At 40.0% G+C, this 19,189-nt stretch overlaps 1 protein-coding gene across 1 annotated transcript in view; it reads left to right on the top strand.

Annotated features, from left to right (window-relative positions):
• The window catches only part of tasp1 (taspase, threonine aspartase, 1), a 30,757-nt gene extending 11,941 nt beyond the window's left edge, over positions 1-18,816 (top strand). The window contains exons 11-14 of the mRNA XM_083922604.1: positions 5,474-5,584; positions 7,485-7,592; positions 8,667-8,740; positions 17,316-18,816. Of these exons, the coding sequence (XP_083778730.1) occupies positions 5,474-5,584; positions 7,485-7,592; positions 8,667-8,740; positions 17,316-17,408 (386 nt within the window). The 3' untranslated portion in view covers positions 17,409-18,816. The remainder of the gene's footprint in view (positions 1-5,473; positions 5,585-7,484; positions 7,593-8,666; positions 8,741-17,315) is intronic.
• Positions 18,817-19,189: the final 373 nt, after the last annotated feature.

Here is a 19,189-nt window from a genome sequence, read left to right as displayed (position 1 = left end):
TAGCCACGGTGAGTCAAGCTTCAAAAAGCCTGATAATACTTTCCGATGACCTCCAACCATTCCTGCTGAGTGACTCTCATCAGTCACTTCCTCAGCCTATTGAGTCATCATTCTCCGCTCTCTGTAAGTCAGCTGCATGCCAGGTGCATTGCAGAGCTCATTGGATTTGCTATGACATTTGACATGGGACACCTGTTCTAGATATGGAGAGAACTGCTGGGAGTGCAGCAGAAAGATGATACATATGCGGCCTTCAGTTTGGTTATCTAGATTCAGATCATAACTTTGCTGGTCAAAATGAGTGGTATTGTACTTTGAAGTTTAAGCAGTGAGAAGTTGCTAATGGAAAGGGTATGCCTCATTATTTATATTGTATGGTATTGAAAATAATCAAGATTAAATCACAACAAAACAAGCAAAAATGATCAAGTAGCGATGCTACCAGGTTTTCATTTTGCATGAACTATACAGTCATTAATTCTACCAGTATGAAGAGGTAAATCTAAATGTATTGAACTCTTTAGATTTTATAGTATATTCCCAGTCTCCAAATTTTCTGTTTTGTGTGGAAGTATACAGTTTTTTTGCTTGGAAAAGAATATTTATAATCTGCTTCAAAGTGGAAAATATTAAACTTTTTCTGTAAATCCACCAAAATTCTATTTGTCCGACTTAGATCTGCACTAGATATTATTTTCGATACTGCTTTATTTAATTTGTAGACAGCCTCTGACACTTGCCTCATTACCCCTTAGAAACTTTCTTCCATGGAAATGATGTATAGTTGTCACCTATCACAAACTGTGTTTCCTTGTCTCTTTCTTTCTGTCTTTTTTCTTTCTTTCTTTCTGCTGTGGAGGCTTTAGGCGGAGGATGAGCTGGAGGAAGTAGGTGGTTGCTATAGTTTCTCTTCATGCAGAGGAGGAAGGCTGAACCACTCCAGCTGGCAATCTAGCTTGGTTTCTATTGTGGTTACTAGCTCATCAAGGTTAAAGGTTTGACAATCTTTTGAACCTGATCAATAGTTTATAGAGTTATTTAGATAGCTCTCACTACCTCAGATGCTGTCATATTACATTTATCACTCAATGCTATTAAAATAGATATTCAATCATAGAAAGACTGCATTACATTGAGGTCACTATTCCCACCTGGCAGTAACATGCGGTCTGAGCGATCACAAGTGGACAGGTCTAACTACAGGTGAAAACCCTCTCAGGATGCATCGAGATCAGATGACAAAAACCACATTCAGAGGTTGATTAGGCCACGTGTCCACATTCAGATATTAGTGAGAACGGGTATGTGACTCTGTCCACATTAAGGACCGCTACCTAACTGAGCCCCCTGCCTGAGAGAAAGCAAGTCCTCATTCCGAGGTCCTAATGTCCACAACTTCTGAGCCTGTAGCTCTGTGTATTTTGGCTGTTTTTGTATCTTTAAACATTATTATTTTAAAAGTATTATTCATATCACAGAAACCACTGTGTGTTCTGGATGTTATTACCAATCTGTTGGCAATGTATCCCTTTCCAGATGCACTCTGGTTTTTAAAAGGCCCCCCCAGGGCCTGTCAGTGCATAATAGCCTTATTTTAAGGTTAATAAAATGTACCCTAATTCATGAATACATGGATATATAGCTACAGATATTCCTGTTCTTTGTAATATCAGGTATTGATATTGACAAGTTGGAGCGGCTGTGAAATGGATAAACACATTTATTGCCTATAAGTTCTTCACAATAAAAGACCCTCATTGTTTTGTTATTCAAATGCTTTTATAGTAAAGCGATGTAATCAGGAAAAGGGTTTCGTCTGCAGCAACTTAACATGACGGTAAACAAGTGAGCAAGCTCAACACAGAGGCTTTAAAAATGTATTTTTTTCCAAAATTCCGAACATATTACACACAAACACCGCCGTTTGCGAGAAAATTTTTTTGTAAGTACTGTAGGAAATCGCTTTTTCATGAGTAATCTCTTGTTTCAGTGATAATGACTTATGTGAGATAAGAGTTACAACTGAAATTCACACACCACACAATGCTGACAAAAACAATGTTTCATTCTATATCGTAACTGGAAATGATGTACGTGTTTATTGACATACAGAGCAGGAAAGTGAAATCAGATCACAAGTGGTCACTGAAGACGCATGTGGATACGCATGCTGCTGCCAGGTGTGAACAGACAGACTGAGAGCCGTCCACTTGTGATCGGATCACTCAGAACACATGTTGATACGTACCAGGTGGGAACACACTCATAAGTATAACCTCATACATTTAGTCTTTTATCAGCCTTTTGAAAATGAGCTAAATGTCTAGATAAATTCACTACAGCAGACAAGTCAGTACATTCTGAGGATATTTTCAACTTTTAAACCCTGCATTGACACTGTTCAAGTTTCTATACCAAATAAAAATCCATCAAACAAATTCATTCCAGAATTATCTGAGCAGTGAAGCAGGCCATTAGAGTTGCAGATTTTGTAATAAATGAGGCGTATCTGTAAAAAACAAATAAAAAAAGAACAGGCCTAGTGTAAAAATAAGTTTATTGTAGTGTCAGCAGCAAGATCATCGTGAATTTGGTGATTTAAAATTACAAGTCTGCATGAAGAAAAACGATAGCAGCGACCTTACTGCTTCTGCCATACCTCTGCTGACAGCACACACAGTAGCAGGGGAGGTTATCTCATAAAGTATTGACTCTCTAGGGCTTAAACTAAAAACACATAGTCAATCAGACAAAGACATCCTTCCCTTTCAGGACCAAACAGCCACTTTAAAAACAAGTTGTATTCTTCTTGTTACACAAAGTATACAACCAAGCTTTAGTGTTTCCCAAAAAAATGAGAGTGCGTGTCTCTGTTAGCTGAAAGCAACATTGCTGATTGTGAGCTGTATGGTTTTTCAATATTAGTCTACTTCCTTAAGATGTGTAGACGTCTGCGACACAGCTTCTGGGGAACATTTAAGCCCTTTGATGTGGATCTGTAGCCTAATGCATCTCAGTGTAAATGAGTTGATTTGATCAGACAGGCTGAAGCTTGAGTCATATGTACTTGGAGCACTGACACAGCCAGCATTTTTCACTGCTAGAGCTTGTCTGAATATATTATCACCAGCAATCAGTGAGAAGTTTAGGGGAGTGTAACAACAAGAAAAGTTATACTGAGCCTAAGAAAGTATTTGGACATTGTACTGTAGTCATATACACTTCTGAAAGGGCCAATACTCTATCTGCTATCTAGAAAAAATGTAAGCCTTTGTCTGGCAATTGTCTGGCACATTTCATTGAAACAAAAAATTAGAACCATTCCCTTTTTTTAGATATGTTTGCATCCCCGTGGTTTTTATGACTTTATCTGGTGTAGATGTTTGTTCTGTGTATTTCCACCTCATCCTGTCTTCCTATATTGTGGCTTTGCCTTTGATGTTACTTAAAAAAAGCTTTCCTTATGGGTATGCAGAACATAATGTGTGTTCCAGTACAACACCTGTTTTTAATTTCCTGACATGAAAGGCATTCCCATCAAAAGAAACAGAAAAACAATCATTTTCATTCTGACTTGAGGAGCATGGCCCTCCTCACCCTCTATGTCACTCTTTCTTCCCTTCACCTCACCACCACTTTACCCTCGCACCCCCTCCATTCTATTCTGTTTTGTAACATGCGGCTCATGTGTGTCTTTGTTTTATATGCGTTGATGGCTTTGTTCTGGCCTTCACTTTGCTGTGGCCCACAAGAGAACAGCTCCACTGTTTACTCTTGCTGCTGTTGGCTGTCATCTACTGTGTCTCCGATTGTTAGCCCTCTTTTTTACACGTCTCTTCTGTTGAGTTTCTGCTTTAGCCTGGGCATCTCGCTGCAGTTCTAGTCCAACCGTGTCCGTGTTTGTGCTGCCATGCTATCCAGTTCCCCTGAGACAGAGCGGTTTATGGTAAACACACTACAAAAGACACAGTACCTGGCCAATCTGACGTACTGCTCTCGTTAAAAAAAGAACTTCAAGTCGCTCCAGGCATCTGGTTTCCACAGTTACCAACCTGCATTCAGTTTTGTTGTAGTTACCTGATATTTTATGAGGCCTTTCGTTTGTGTTTACAGAAATAACAAGGCTATATTCTTCAGTCTTTATGGGGTTTCACAGGAGCTTTTGCCAGATGTGTTTAGTTTTCACTTTTACATTTCTTGTATTTTTCTTGAATGTGGGTAGACATTTGAGAAAAATCATATTGTAAGCCTGCTGCGGGTATTCAATATATACTTTCCTAAGCAATAACAAGGTTTCAGTTTCAATGTTAGTCCTTCAAGCATTAAGTAGATATAAAAAAGCACACTTGCTATGTTTGACTTGGTATTGGGAGAGCAGGGTGAGGCAGGCTGACCGTGGTATTTATGGTTCCTGGTTGGCCTAAACGCTTAACAAAAGGCTTTGTTTCTCTCCCTTGACTTGTATTTATACCACATGCTGCAACTGAAGAGCATCAGAAAGATTGGGCTGCTTCTTGGAGCCAACTGGAGAACATCTTCCTGGCACTAATCTAATTTTATTAGCATTTTTATTATTTCATTTAGCAATTTTTATTTATCATTAATAATAATAATAATGATAATGATGATGATGATAATAATATTAATAATAATAATAATGCATTTAATTTGTACAGCACTTTTCATTGTTAAAAAGCAATCCTAAAGTACTACAGAGTAAAACAAGGTTTAAAAACATTGCATAAAATTGATGCATAAATGTGTGATGGTGATGCATGTTACTGCAGTTACACAAGGAGCCAGCTAGAGCACAGAGTTGACAGAAGTGGTATTAATACTGGGTGGTTGCTGTTTGAAATTCCCAGACCAGCTGGGAATCTGGGCAGAGAAAAATGAAAGAGAAACACAAACCCTGCTTCAGCAATTACTGTGAGTGTGCCCTTGAGCAAGGCAGCTGTACTTGGCCCCTAGGTGCTGTCATCTTTAATTAATTAATAATCAAAGTCATCTGCTGAGGATAAGCTAAAATGACTGCAGCAGCACATCAACAGAAAAGTGAATCCTTTTTTTGTAATATTTTCCATTGTGTCACTTTAACTTAATAACCAAATATTTTATGAAAATGTGGTCATTTTAACATGTTTTGAATATCAAAGCACAGTGTAATAAATGGTAATCAGGAAATGCCTGTACACACTGATCTCCTCAAAATTCACTTAAACCTCAAGATGTGAAATGTCGAGATGTGATTAATACCATACACAGCAAATGATTTAAAGTCAGATTTTTTTATATGTCTTGGAATCTTCGACGTAAGAGGTGTGTATTACATGTGCTACAACTCTCTCAACGTGAACTCACTGGACATTTATGCAATTCAGATTGAAGGCATATATGCTTGCATCAAAGAATTCAGTTAAAGCAGGTAAATGATACAGGTTAAGCTTTTTTCTGTCTTTTTTCTTTTTTCCAGGCTGTGGAGAGCATCTGATTCGCACCATGCTGGCACGGGAATGCTCTACTGCCATGCAGTCTGAAGATGCCCACCAAGCACTGCTGGAGGCTATGCAAAACAAGTTCATCAGTGAGTCACCCACGTGTAGCCTGACTCCCACTGCTTTCCATACACACTGATTTGTTAGCCAAGAACGTGTATGCGAGAAACACAGTTATGCACACAGAGAATTAAGCTAACAAACAGATGTACATAAGGAATGAGCTAACAACTGGAAACACTGGAAATAATAAAATCAGAAGAGATGGCTTTTGATTTATCAATCGTCTTCTCTTTTTAAACAGGGCCTTCAAATGTTCCACACATCGTTGATGACAGCCACAGATAATTTTAGAAGACATAATTGTTGTGTTGAAAGCTCATGTGAAGATGCAATTTTTTTTTGTTGTCAAATTCTCAGAAGTGTTCCATTTTTAGAAAGTGCTGTTAACTGCATTTGCTGCGCCTGTGAATGACCACTGGGATTGCTCTAAGAAGACCGAGCAGAAGCAGAAAGGACATGTGGAAACATGTGGTGGTTTCTGCCTTGTTTTGGCCTCCTTTAGAAGTCCATCCCAGTTTGGCTTTGTCATGGACATCTGTAACAACGAGACGTTTGGATGGGGCTGGATGAAGTCAATTTCAAGTTAATTCTTCTGCAGTTTCCTTTCAAGATGCACAATAAGTCAAACAAAGCTCCATAAATCCTGCCTTAGCAAGGGCAATGATGACAGTGTCTGTGATGTGGAGGCCTCTCATTCAACCTTTCATGATACATTTGTCAGGTTCTCTAAATACTGTAGAATGTCTTTAATGACAATTAGTATTTTTAGATATTTATGTGTAATACAATAATACCCCTCATTACACACACACACACACACACACACACACACACACACACACACACACACACACACACACACACACACACACACACACACACACACACACAATACCTACACTCAAAAATAGTTAAATCTTGTTAATTTGTTTTTCTTCGAATGTTATGGATAAAGTAATAGTGAACATTAAGGCAATAATTGAACTGCTCTTATGTTTACAACATGCAAAGATGTCAGAGTTATTATGGAATGAGTAAAAATCAATTTAAGAGCCCTTATAAAATGTACAACAAATGCCAAATGCCATCACATGTGTGAATGTCATCCAAACTGCACTGAAAAGTGATCAAGTTTTATAGAGTGAAGGGTGAAGAGAACATTACGACATGGAACCACCATCGGAAAAGCAACAAAGAGACAATGGCATGTAGACACAGAAATATTTTCATCAAATTCATCAACTGATCCTGTTGTTCTTTTTCTTGTTGCTATGTTGAGACATACACGCTGTAATGTAGCAGCTTTTAGTTTGTTCTTTTCCGAACTAAGGTCTTTATTTTTTCTTTTATTGCCCCTCACTATTCAGCCAAGTTCTTGTGTTTGTATACACAACACCTTATTCGAGTTTGCCTCTTCTGAAGTTTAGTCAGGAAGCAAAAGAGGTTCTTTGAAAATACACTCCGAGGTCTTTTAGAGTAATGTAGCTGGGGGGTTTTCTTTAAAGGAAATATTGTGGTCCAGGAGTGTATACAGTATGGTGAAAATTACACTACCTGTCATCCACCTACAGTATTATGTGCTTAAACCTGCCCAGCACAAATGGAGTGATTTTTTTATTTATTTTTTTACTATTTTATTGAACTCTGAAATGAAATAAAATAAATACCTCAGAATAATTGTTCACAGTTGTTTAACTTGGCCAGAAAGGGAAACAACTTGAATGGAAGGATTTTTTTCCTCAAAGATCACGTTAACTCAATTAAAAGGGCTGTGTTTGTCCAGTTTTTCATTTGTTATCCTTGGTTCGGTGTGTTGGGGTGGAGAAGTAAAAGTATACAAGAGACTTTGTTGATTGAGGAGAAACTTGTCATTTTTTATTGCCATGTTTATTCATCTCAAGAGTGGTGTTTCCTCTGTGTGTCCAGGCTCACCCTTTCTGGCCAGTGAAGACCGTGTTTTGGGTGGAGTAATTGTCTTGCGCTGCTGCCAATGTGTGGAAGCCCCAACATCACAAAATATTCAGGGTATTCTAGGTAAGATGGTAATCATTTTAATAAACGATCACACCCAAACTTCTGGACCACAGCTCATCTTAGGCAGAGATTTGGCTGTTAATATTTAAAAATCCCATCATAAGATAGTTATGAGGAGGGGGAGGAGACATTGTGGCTTTCCTGGCGGGTGGTCTGTGTTTTCACTCGCACAATCAGGCTCTGGTTTCACACCCTTCATCTCAGATTCAAACAGAGACCTCCCACTATGGAATCAAGAGCTAATCTTCAGACAAGTGGAGGCCTTCTGAATACCGCCCAGTTTGGCTGATTGTATTGGTAGATCTGGTTTCTCTACCTGGAGCTTTTGACCCTTCCTTTTTTGCAAATATATCCTCATTGTAATTAACTTAATCAGAGGTCTGTCAAATGTTTATGCCTTATGACTTACCTACTGAGTTTTAATGTAACCCTTTGCCGTTTGTGGTAATTTTACCATGATGCATATCAAACCCTCAGCTCCAAAGAAACCAATGATTGAGTTGAAGTTCCCTGACAAAGTAGAGCACATGACAAATTAAACATGATGGCAAATGACGAGTGAAGAGCTATTTGTATTATTCATTATGTCAGCTTGAATAATGAAATGCTCCAAAGTACCACTTACTCAGTGATGTACAGGCCCTGTTTGACGCTGTTTATGGACCGTAGCTAGTGTGCAGAGTGTGGACTACCTCAGATTACTGTGGACTGCAGAGGGCTCTGTGTTGATTTATAGGAATAAACAGTATGTCAACCACATCCTTTGGGTGCTGTAATTTCTTCTCCACCTCGCACGTTCTACCTTCCTCTGCAGTTCTGTCACAACTGCAAGTCATATATTTTCATGATAGTGGGCATGCTCAAGAGTTTACAGCAGTTTGGCACACTGAGTCACCTGCTCAGCTTTTTCCTCTGGCAGATGGAAAGACTCTTGATTTCTGTTCTCTCCCCACACCCTCACTGTGTCCATGCCCTTTTTATTTATATTGTTACAGTTGTATACGAATGTATATTTATGTGAATTAATTTTCTCCTTTCCACTAATTAACATTTTTTATCTGTGTGTTTAAACAGTGGAGTTCCTATGGAGTCACACCACAGAGAGCATGTGTGTTGGCTACATGTCTGCCCAAGATAGCAAAGCAAAGGTAAGCTTCCCTATCAGCTTGACAAGCTAAATGTATTGCCATGAATTTGAAATACACATTTAAGACAGTATAGGCTCCTATTATAGATTTCAAAATGAACTGTAATACTTATGCATCACTGACCAGTACCAGTGGCTTGAAATCCAATCTGTTCTTTAGTTTGTCTCCCTTTTTGACTAGCAGTTATAACCTAGATTTGACTTTTGACAATTGGGCTACATCACATTTTCCTGGATGAATAATTTTAATTATAAAAAAAAATCTTTAAAACAAGACTGGTTTAAGTAATTTGTCAGATTTTTCATTAAAAAAAAATAGAATATCTGAATACATGAAATGAGGTGTCTTAACCAGACTCTTGCCTGCTGTTTGATAATTCCTCTGGAAAAAAATGACTGTTTGGTGCATTATATATTGGTTGGTTCACCTATCTGAACCAATATCATGATGCACTCCGATTCTGATATGTAAATTAAGAATATAATAATTTTCACAATATGAACAGTGCACTTGGAGGAAATTTGGGGAGACTGCTGGGCCCAATATAAAATAGTATTTTATTTCCTCAGGCAGCAATTCACTCCCGAAAAAGCCCAGTCTGCTCTGATTGGTCAGCGTTTCTGTATCTTTCTGTATCTGCCCTCTATGCGTCTCTGCACGTCATTGAAAGCAGGAATGACTCTAACGTCAATGTAGTGGTGCTTTCTACCTTAATATATATATATAAATATATACTGTATATATATATATAGTATAGCTTTGACATCATAACAGTACAGAAGACCTGACGGCTCGTTTAAAGACATAGTCTCTGAATAGAGGCTTTGAGCATTTCTCTGTGGATTGAGCGTTTTGATACTTTCACTATTTATATAGCACCTTGGCCTGCTTTATAATCAAAAAAAAGAAAGAAAGAAATTAAATGTTAGTTTGTGACAATTGTTGAATTGAGTTCTAAACTTTCATAACACAAGTCAGAGTTCAAGTTGTTCTTCACAAATAGTCGCTGTGGATATGTTGTGCCTTGTGTGAATTTGAATTGCTACTTAGCTGTGTCTTTACCTTCAGATTAGAGCCGGTCATCCTATTTGTACTTCCAGTTTGTAATGTCAAAGTCGTGAGAAACTACAGGCCCTGTCCACTGTTGTAGTATGAACTGTAGAGACAGGTTCATGCTATCTCCACCAGGTCCCACTCCTCATTCCCTAGCAACAGGTACATAATCCTTCACCGAAAGGCACAACCAAGCCAAACCCCAGGTGTCTGTGGTCGTTGGCAGTAATTTTGCCCGTGCACCACCTTTGCTTGCTCTCTCTCTCATGTTGTTTGCTTGTGACCCTGGCTTTTTCATTACGGGAAATAGATATTTGCAGTGCTCTTATAAGTGGACATTACTTTAACAGTTTATCATAAATGGTTGAGGTTGGCTCTGTGATCCTCTGCCAGGACCTTAAATTTCTTAAAAATCATTAGCAAAACTCTGCAGTACATAAATTATGTGACTTGAATCAGTTGGAGTGGGTTCTAAAGCAACAGGACTTCATGCTTTGGTCTCCTGGCTCCAAATGGAGTCTCAGCTCAGACTGATTTGGTTGTCTAATGTATCTCTGTCACTCTGTATAAAGAGAGGGCACTGTTGTTCAAACTTGGTTCAGATTTCAAAGCGTTTGCCCTCCGTGCCGCCTCTTCACCTCTCCGCCCCCTCGCCCGTCCTCCCCTCTGTCTCTTGGTCTATCTCTCTCGTCACTCCCTCTCTCTGGCCCTTCCTGGTCTTAAAGTACCATCAAATTTACTGAAAGTCATGCACCACTGGGGATATCAGTATCAATCTGCATATTTGTCAGATGTACTCTGTGTATTAGACTCTGTGGTGGAATGTGAGCATGCAAGCTTCCCTTTCACGCCTGTGCCAACTGTGGGCATGTACAGAGGCACTTCAGCAAACATTGCTTTTGTTTGTAAGTGGTTGTTTTTTTGACATTTTTACAAAATGTATGTATATTTGTAGGTTTAGCAGGCATTAGCGGAGGGTGATATTACATGTGGCGTATAGTGATAGTGATGATGGCAATTCTGAAATCCCAGTTCCTTTGGTGAGCTTCACATTGGACATGTAACATTTATGATTAACAGTAAAAGTACAGTATTACAGAGATATCTATGTGCTGTTAACACAACTGAGTTGCAAGTGCAAGGGATTAAATTTAGCATCCTGGGATGGTGATGTATGAGATGTGATATTAACTAGATAATAGACTTTTTGTTGCCAGTATACCAACTAGACAATGTGGACTGATAATGATTCAGAAAAGGAGAACCTAATTCTGTGCTCTGCTACTGTTCACCAAATTTCCTTTTTGCACCAGATGCTCAATCGGCTCTGTCCACAGACTTTGAAATAGTACAAAAACTATGTAAGAGCAGAACAGCATTCACTTGAAGGCTATCCTTAAAAGTTTAAAGTGCAGAAACTTCTTTGGAACATAAGCATTACTGTAAGCACCTTCATAAATGCAGAATGTTCTTTGAAAAATTGTGTTCGGTTGGTGCAGATCCAGGAATATCCTCTGTCAGTACTGTTTTCTGGATCTCCTGGGAAATGGTATCAACTTCCTTGCGACAGGGCATTGGTGACACAGTGATATTGGAGAATGCCACCAAGAACACAGCTGCTCCACCAAACCTTACACTACTCTACGAAGCTCCAATGTCCCTCTGTGGCTCTCATCGTCTGCATACCAGAGAAGCTGGCTGTTCTTTCCTTCAGGCCTCCACAGTGGGTTAAAAAAAATGGTTTTATCCATTGCTACCCAGCTGGGTCCAGAGTTGGGCCCTGTACACTGCCAACATATCGTCTATTGATGGGATTCCAAAAGAGACCATCTGTTTTCTTTCCAATCTGGTAAAGTTTAAAAAGCCAGAGATGGGAACCCTAATGTGACCAGGCTCCAGTCATGATGTCTGTAAATTCAGTCTAGAAAGTCGTCTGTATGCCATAGAGGCCTGTCTGTCTATGGCCTTGATAGCAGACATCAAAACTGTGGTATGAAAGAATGTCAGAAGTGCACAATGCAGATTTTGTGGGGATAAACTAAAGTGTTAAGTCCTCCCGTGCAGGTGAAGGTTGATGCTGATGACCAAGCTACAGCAGGACAGGCAGTCATAAAAAATGACTCCAATGAATGCTTACTGAAGAAAACTTGATAAGGGTTAGTGTTCCCATTACACTTTTAATAGGTGGCCTGAATAATTCCTCCTGATTTAAGCACATGTAAATTTTAAGTGCTCTGAGGTGCAGAGATTGCGTATAGAGCCAGAGTCATCCACAGCCTCAGCTGCTATTCTGCAGACATTCCTCCCATTCCTATTAGCATCCCACTGGGCGTTTCTAACCAGCCAGAGTCCATCTTCCGCTGCTTTTCTGTGATAAGAACATGACAGGGCTGATACACAGTAGCAGGAGTATTTAGGACAGAGGTCAGACTGGATTTACATTAAAGCAAATCTACTTTCACAGTGTTTAGATTCTCAGACTTGTATGTATATATTTTTTTCTGACAAATGACAATTTCATAAACCCAGGAGAACAGTAAAGCATGAAACAGCCCAGTCCTCAATGTGTTAGATGTCAGACCAGTTTTTCAGACGCTGTGCTGGCAGTTCCTCTGAGGTTTTTCTTACTTTTCAGTCAGATGTTGTTTAGGGGAAAGTTGAGTCTGTATCCTAATCCTTTTGACATTACACTGTAAATAGCTATAAAGCAGAAGAGCTTCAGAAACAAAGGCATCTGGTTTTATTCAAGTTCTCACCTGTGTTTGCACTGGATAGCACATCAGAACATCTAGCCATGTTTTACAATGGCTGCGCTTCTGAAACAGTTTGACTATTGTTTTATTGTTTGTCATGATTGGACAGATGAAAGAAGTGTAGGATCCACAGCACTGCCACCATTGCTCAGTTCCCTTCTCCTGGACATCATTACCACTTTAAAGCTTTTGATGCTTAAATTGTGTTCAGGCCAGAGAAAATCAAATGGCATGCAATTCAGGCCTCCTGGTTGTTGTCTGCTTTGTATACTACACGACAAATGTATTTTATTATGGTGCAGTTTGTTTTTACTATCCATGTAGCGTAAAGAATAAATAGCACATGATTGTTTTTTTATTTAAAAAGAGAAAAATGTGAAAACCACAACATAAAAACAGCGGCATGGTCATAGAGCCAAATTTATCCTTTGGCCTGCACCATGGTGTTAATGTGTGGCTTCTGAGCTCCTAAACACATTCATATCACCAAAGAATGTTGTTTTTCTCCAGCATACAATAGAGCTGTGTTTTTCACGTTATATTTTGACTCAGACGTCGTCCTGTCATGTGGTTACTTCATTCACTGGGTATCAAGCTGACGACAGGTTTGCGTGTCTTTGTTTTTTTCTATCTTGCATCATGTAATCCTAAATTTCTTTGCACCTCTTTCAATCCCACTGACTTTATAATAAGTTAACACTGCCAATGTAAACATGGACTCAACCGCAAGGATCCATTAAACAAGTAATTTGGAACATGAGCTATGATACAGTACATTGTGAAGGAGATGTTGAGATGAACATCACACCATCAGCAGGCAGTCTTAAAGAGGACATATCATGCTCATTTTCAGGTTCATACTTGTAGTTTGGGTTGCTTCTAATGTACTGTTTACATGCGGTGATGTTCAAAAAAGATATTATTTTTCTCATTCTGTCTGTCTCAATAAACCTGTATTCTCTCGCACCTGTCTCTTTAAGGCCCCCCTCTCCCAAAAAATCCCCGCCTGCTCTGATTGGTCAGCATATCCTGGTCTTCCACATCTGTACTCTCTGCACCACCATTGCGGCCAGGAAATTACCCTAACAGTGTATAGTAACACTTTCTACCGTTAACCGCCATTAATGGCTCATAAACCAAAAACTAAACAACTTGATGTTCCAGCAGTGGTTGATATAAGCTTGGGCTGAGTAGAAAACATAGTTGGAACTGTAATGACGGTCTCAAATATGAGGGTTTTGCTCACAATGGATTACTTTTACATTACCTCATGATTTGAAGCGTCTGACATTGTAAATATGACAGAAAATAAGAAAAAGCAAAATAGGTCTCTTCTGACATTAGCATAAATCGTTGTTCTGTCAGTGAGATCATGTTTGTGATTGAAGTGGTAATGATAACCTACCATAAAGTTGCATTTTAAGGAACTGCCCACTTATTAAGACCATCCCAACAACAAGGTTTGAGTCTGCTGTGTTGTATTGCTAATGGCAAAAAGAGCTTTTCTTCATGTGAATCTGCTGCAGACTAAAGCATTATTTTTCTCATGCTTACTAGGCTTGATGTCACAGAAATGTTGGGACGTCTGTTTTGTGACCATCTGTCTACTGTCTCCCTGTAACCTGGACTTAGAGTATGAACAAGCACCGCAGCTTGTGAAAGGCATGCAATGCTTTGGTGCTGTAATTGCTCACTTGTTTGGTTTAGTAAGCCTTTTACCCTTCCTGCTTACTCCCTCAAATTGTTCATTCTGTAAGATGGAAATAAAAATTAAGGTCCTAACATACACCGCAAAGTTGTGTGTAGGGGTGAGGGTTAGGGCACATTTGTGTCATTGTCAGAAAGTTTTCTTGCAAGATATATGAAGTCATACAGCCAGGCTCTAATTGTGCCCAGTAGTGTATTTTCAGCTGTGTATTCAATGTGGTTGGAATTTAAAAGAACATTCTAAAGCTCTTTCCCTCTGTCATGCAAACATCAAAAGCAAAACATTAACATGTCACGATTAGTTAATTATGTCTCAGCTATGGACCTTTAGTCAAAACAGTTTAAACAAGGCCTTTCTTTAACCTCATCTTTAGAAGATGAAGGGGAGAGGATGAACCCAGAAAGGGGCACTGGAGGCATAATAGCCCCTGAGAGTGTTGCCATGTGTGCATGGCCTTGTCTGGCTGTTGTCCCATTGTAGTGACAGTTGCCCTCAGGGTGCCAGAGGCCATAGTCCAAGCCTACACAGAAAGAAGTCCTATAGAGATGAAAGCTCCTGCGACCGGAGGAATGATGTCAGGCCATTTCAGTGGCCTGTTCAATAAGTGGATGGACTCTTCCCCAAGGCTGGAGCCGGTGTTCCCCTCTGTGGAGAGGGAGAGGAAGGAGGATGACAGCCATTATTGGCACTGGGAGAGTCAGTCACCTTTGATCCCCCAGTTGAAGTCTCACTCCTGTCTTCACAGCTGTGTTTGCCCCTTTCCTCCTCCTCTTACTCCTCTCTGTCTGTGCTCAAACATTAAACACTAGCAGTCTGTTCCCTTTATCCACTTACTCTGCCTCTTAATAAATACTCACTTAGCATCTTCGGACTTCAGGGGCTCATGATGCCACAGGAGGGGTCCTGTGTGTGTTCTTGAACACTGAACTTGCTGTTTGCATTGCATTTATAATCCTCATATTTGATATTATTTAGTTAGTTAGCAAGGGCCCCAATGCAGAAACCTGTAGTAAAAAATACAGGGTCTGATTGTGGCTAAACTTTCGCTGCAGTGAAATATAATATCATTGTTGTCATGAGTTCCAAAATCCTTGTGTGATAACCACTGTGCAATGCATCTGATATGCCTTCCATCTGATGGATATATTTCTGAAACTGGTTCTCCTAGTTTTTTATCATCTCTTTGGTACATGCATGCAGAATTACATTTACACCATTGGTTCCCCTTTATTAGGGGTGTCATGAAATCAAACATCAACTAAGAGGAGCTTTCGATCTCAATGATTAATATTTCTCCCAGTATTTTTTTCTCTCCACCCGCACTTACCATCCACTCACATGCTTTGAAGAAAATACCAACACAGTGTAGCTTACCAGCCGGTAGCATGATGACATAGTGTAATGTTGGCATACCAGTAGCCTGCAGCGGTACTTTTTGAGATGCCATGTATACTGCAGGAGTTGGAGATGACAGAGAAACAGCATAACTGTTAAATCCTCCAGCTACCCTAAAGTCACCAGTGTGGCAACATTTACCCTTCCCTGTGAGTTATGTAAACCAACAATAAAATGCAAAGCCAGTTGCTCTGACAGGACTTCATGGTCCATTCAACTGCGTTCAATTTTATTGAATTGTGACCTTTAAAATTAAAAGTTGTTGTGGAAATGGATTTATTCAATAAAGTTCAACAAACAGGATCAGCTTTTTCTCCGTGGTTTATTTTGACAAGGTATTTTCTTCTGCAGATAAAAATACGTTCACCCCTGCGTCCTCAAAAGGCTCAGAGTTTAGCAGGACTGACGCCGAGCCCACTGGTGCTCAGCCTTTTAGGGCGCACTCACACTGTTGTTCTGTACCGGGCCAAAACTGTTTTTTCAGCTAAAGCCTAGTACCTTTAAGCAGTGTGAGTGCACCCGCTCCGCGCACAACTGCGGCCAGCGGGCCGTCCACGGTGGGCTTTAGCAGAGCCGTTTGCACATGTAACAGCACGAGCGTGCGCACGTGTGCGAGCACGAGCACGAGCCCTACGGCGGTAGCGGTATGTGCGCCTGTTCGGACATAGAAAATAGAACGACGGACCATACGCAACAATGGCAGTGAAAGGTTCACGTTGGTGTGATGCGGAGGTTGAGTGTTTACTGCAGATTTGGTCGGATGAAAATATTAAAAAACAGTCGACAAGACGCACAAAAACTCTGAGGTCTTGGAAAGATTTGTAAACAAAGCCACACACGCGCGATCAATGTGTGTGACGTGTTACGGCGTGATGTCGTATGGACAGCAAGAAGCATTGGCCGAGGCCCAGGCAGTGTGAGTACAAACGGGGCTGGGGCGCGGGGTGAGAGGGAGGGGGGACAAGTACCCTAAAGCCCGGGTCGCGGTGCGGAAGGACAGTGTAAGTGCGCCCTTAGAGGAGGAGACACCCCATCCAGACAGACAGGGTCACAAGGTAATAGATAGAACGAGCTTAGTCTTGGTTGGGTGACGTCTTTAGACCAAACAAAACATGCCTTAGACATTACACCAAACAAAACATGCCTTAGACATTACAATCCCTCTCTGAACTTCTCTCATCACATGGTCTCTAAAACAGGGTCTACATAGGCCATACAAACAGTCATGAGTTGTCTGCAAGAAACAGGATGTACAGAAGCACAGATATACCATTATACCATGTCATGAGGTAGTTATTTATGTTATCCATTTAGCACAAACACGCTATGCACTAGTCATATGATAAGATGTCTGACCTTCAAAACTATGATTATGAATTACAAATATCCGAAATCCCCACAAGAAAGTCAAATGGAATCATGAAACCCCTGCCTGTAAAACATATATCTGTTTTCAATTTCAATGCCCACTGCGCAAAGTTAACAATACTTAATAGTAAAAAACCCATTAACATAAATACAGTACCTTCATCTTTTAAGATTTGCTCCACTTGTTCATCAGTGTTAGTGTTTCCTTATCCCTGCGTAGCACTGCCTCTGTATGTACTGTATTTCTTTCCTTGGATGATGTTTTAAGTGTGTTTGTGTGTTCTATTGTTGCCTGCAGACGCACATATCCAGATTGCCGCCTGGGACCGTTCCTGGACAGTGCTTGGCCATCGAAGGAGGTGTGTGTCGACTGATGAGCGTAGTGGAGTGAGCCCCATGCACCTTCCATCTGGGCTTCTTCAGCAATACTCCAATTAAAACCCTTCCACTCAACCACACACACACACACACACACACACACACACACACACACACACACACACACACACACACACACACACACACACACACACACACACACACACACACACACACACACACACACACACACACACACACACACACACACACACACACACACACACACACTGCTCTTACCTCCCCAATCCCACCTCCCCACTCCCCACCACCTTTGTGATGCCAGAAGTAATAAGCTTTAGCTGTTTTAACAGGTGCCCAGGAAGGAGGGAGGGGTGTTATCTTCTACTTAGTGCACTTACAGGACTTCCCTTTGCCACTGTCTGCCTCCAGCATGTACTCTACACCAGCCTACCCCCAGCTCTCCAGTGTCACCTGGATTAGACTTGATGCACCATTGCCTTGATGCACCATTTTTTCTTTGTTACTTTTATGCTTTCCTACTCTTTTTCCTTTTGTATATAAGCTATGATTTAAGGAAACAGGGTGGATGTTCATTTTGTTTTGTATCGCTGAACATATGTGACTATTTTCAAGCATTTAGGAACTTGAAATGCAAGACGGTATTTTATTCTTTAAATACTTTTCAAGTTTAAAAAGATGTCCGATTGCACCTTGTGGTATGCCTGCTACTCAAGATAATTGTTACGAGTGAAGCATTTATAGCTGTGAGAGTTGAACAGTCACTATAAAAGCTATTTACAACGTTAACAGAACAACTTCCTTGTGCTTGTACACACGTTATTAATCCTCCAGCATACTGTAAAATGTAGCAAAATGTACATCTTAGATCATGAGGAACTGTATAACCATTTCAGCCATAGCCTTGCTTTGCTTTAATTTTTTTTAAATGTGAATACAAAGCTATTGCTTGTGCAAAATCTACAGTAGGCCACGTTGTGTTTTATGAAAGGCATAGAGTTGATCAAGAAGCAGGAAGCTATGCACTTCCAGAGTGATGCTGATACATATATGTAGTGCTCAGGTAGCAGCATTTGACCCCATTGCCAAACATGACTGTTAGTTATGATTTAAAAATCACAGTTTATATTTGTATAGCCACATTGACAGAGACATGTATTTTCTTGCTTAAAAGGGCTGCTACAAAGTAATTTATGTATCAAGCCCATGAATTGGTGCTGTTAAGAATTGTACTTGAAAGAAGTAAGGGTCTAAATTTGTGTTGGGATAACCAGTTCCTCTGGTTTTGCTGTTTCACTTAAGAATTCCAGTTTCAGCAAAAACATAATAGAGCTTGTTTATTCTTTACTTGAAAATGCAATTAATATAAAATGGTATAAACTATGGAAATGGTAATTATGTGCACAGCTCTCTACAGTACTCTATAATAAAATCTATGTTGCTACATTTCTATGTCTATCTGTACTCTTTTGAACTCCATGACATGAGACACATTCTTCCAATTGTTTCTTTTTCAGAAAGAAAGTAGAACAGTTTATGCAAGCCTTTACAGACAGCATGTGAACTGTGGACTGTCAAAAATGTATAGTCTGGGAATAAATGACATGCTGGACAGTAACAGGAGTGGGAAAATAATTCTGCAGGACGTGTGAGCGTGCTGCAACATTTCAACATGAGAGGAAATATTGAAGCCTGTTTGCTAATGAACATCAATGACTATTAAAGATGTATGCTGTGCTTCCCTCCCACACACAAGATGTTCCTTTCCCGAGCCACTGTTATTTTAACATTTCTTCACATTAAAAAAAAGTG

This window comes from Echiichthys vipera, assembly GCF_963691815.1.
Source record: "Echiichthys vipera genome assembly, chromosome: 11".
Lineage (NCBI taxonomy): Eukaryota > Metazoa > Chordata > Actinopteri > Perciformes > Trachinidae > Echiichthys > Echiichthys vipera.
This window is presented reverse-complemented; position numbering and strand designations above follow the sequence as displayed.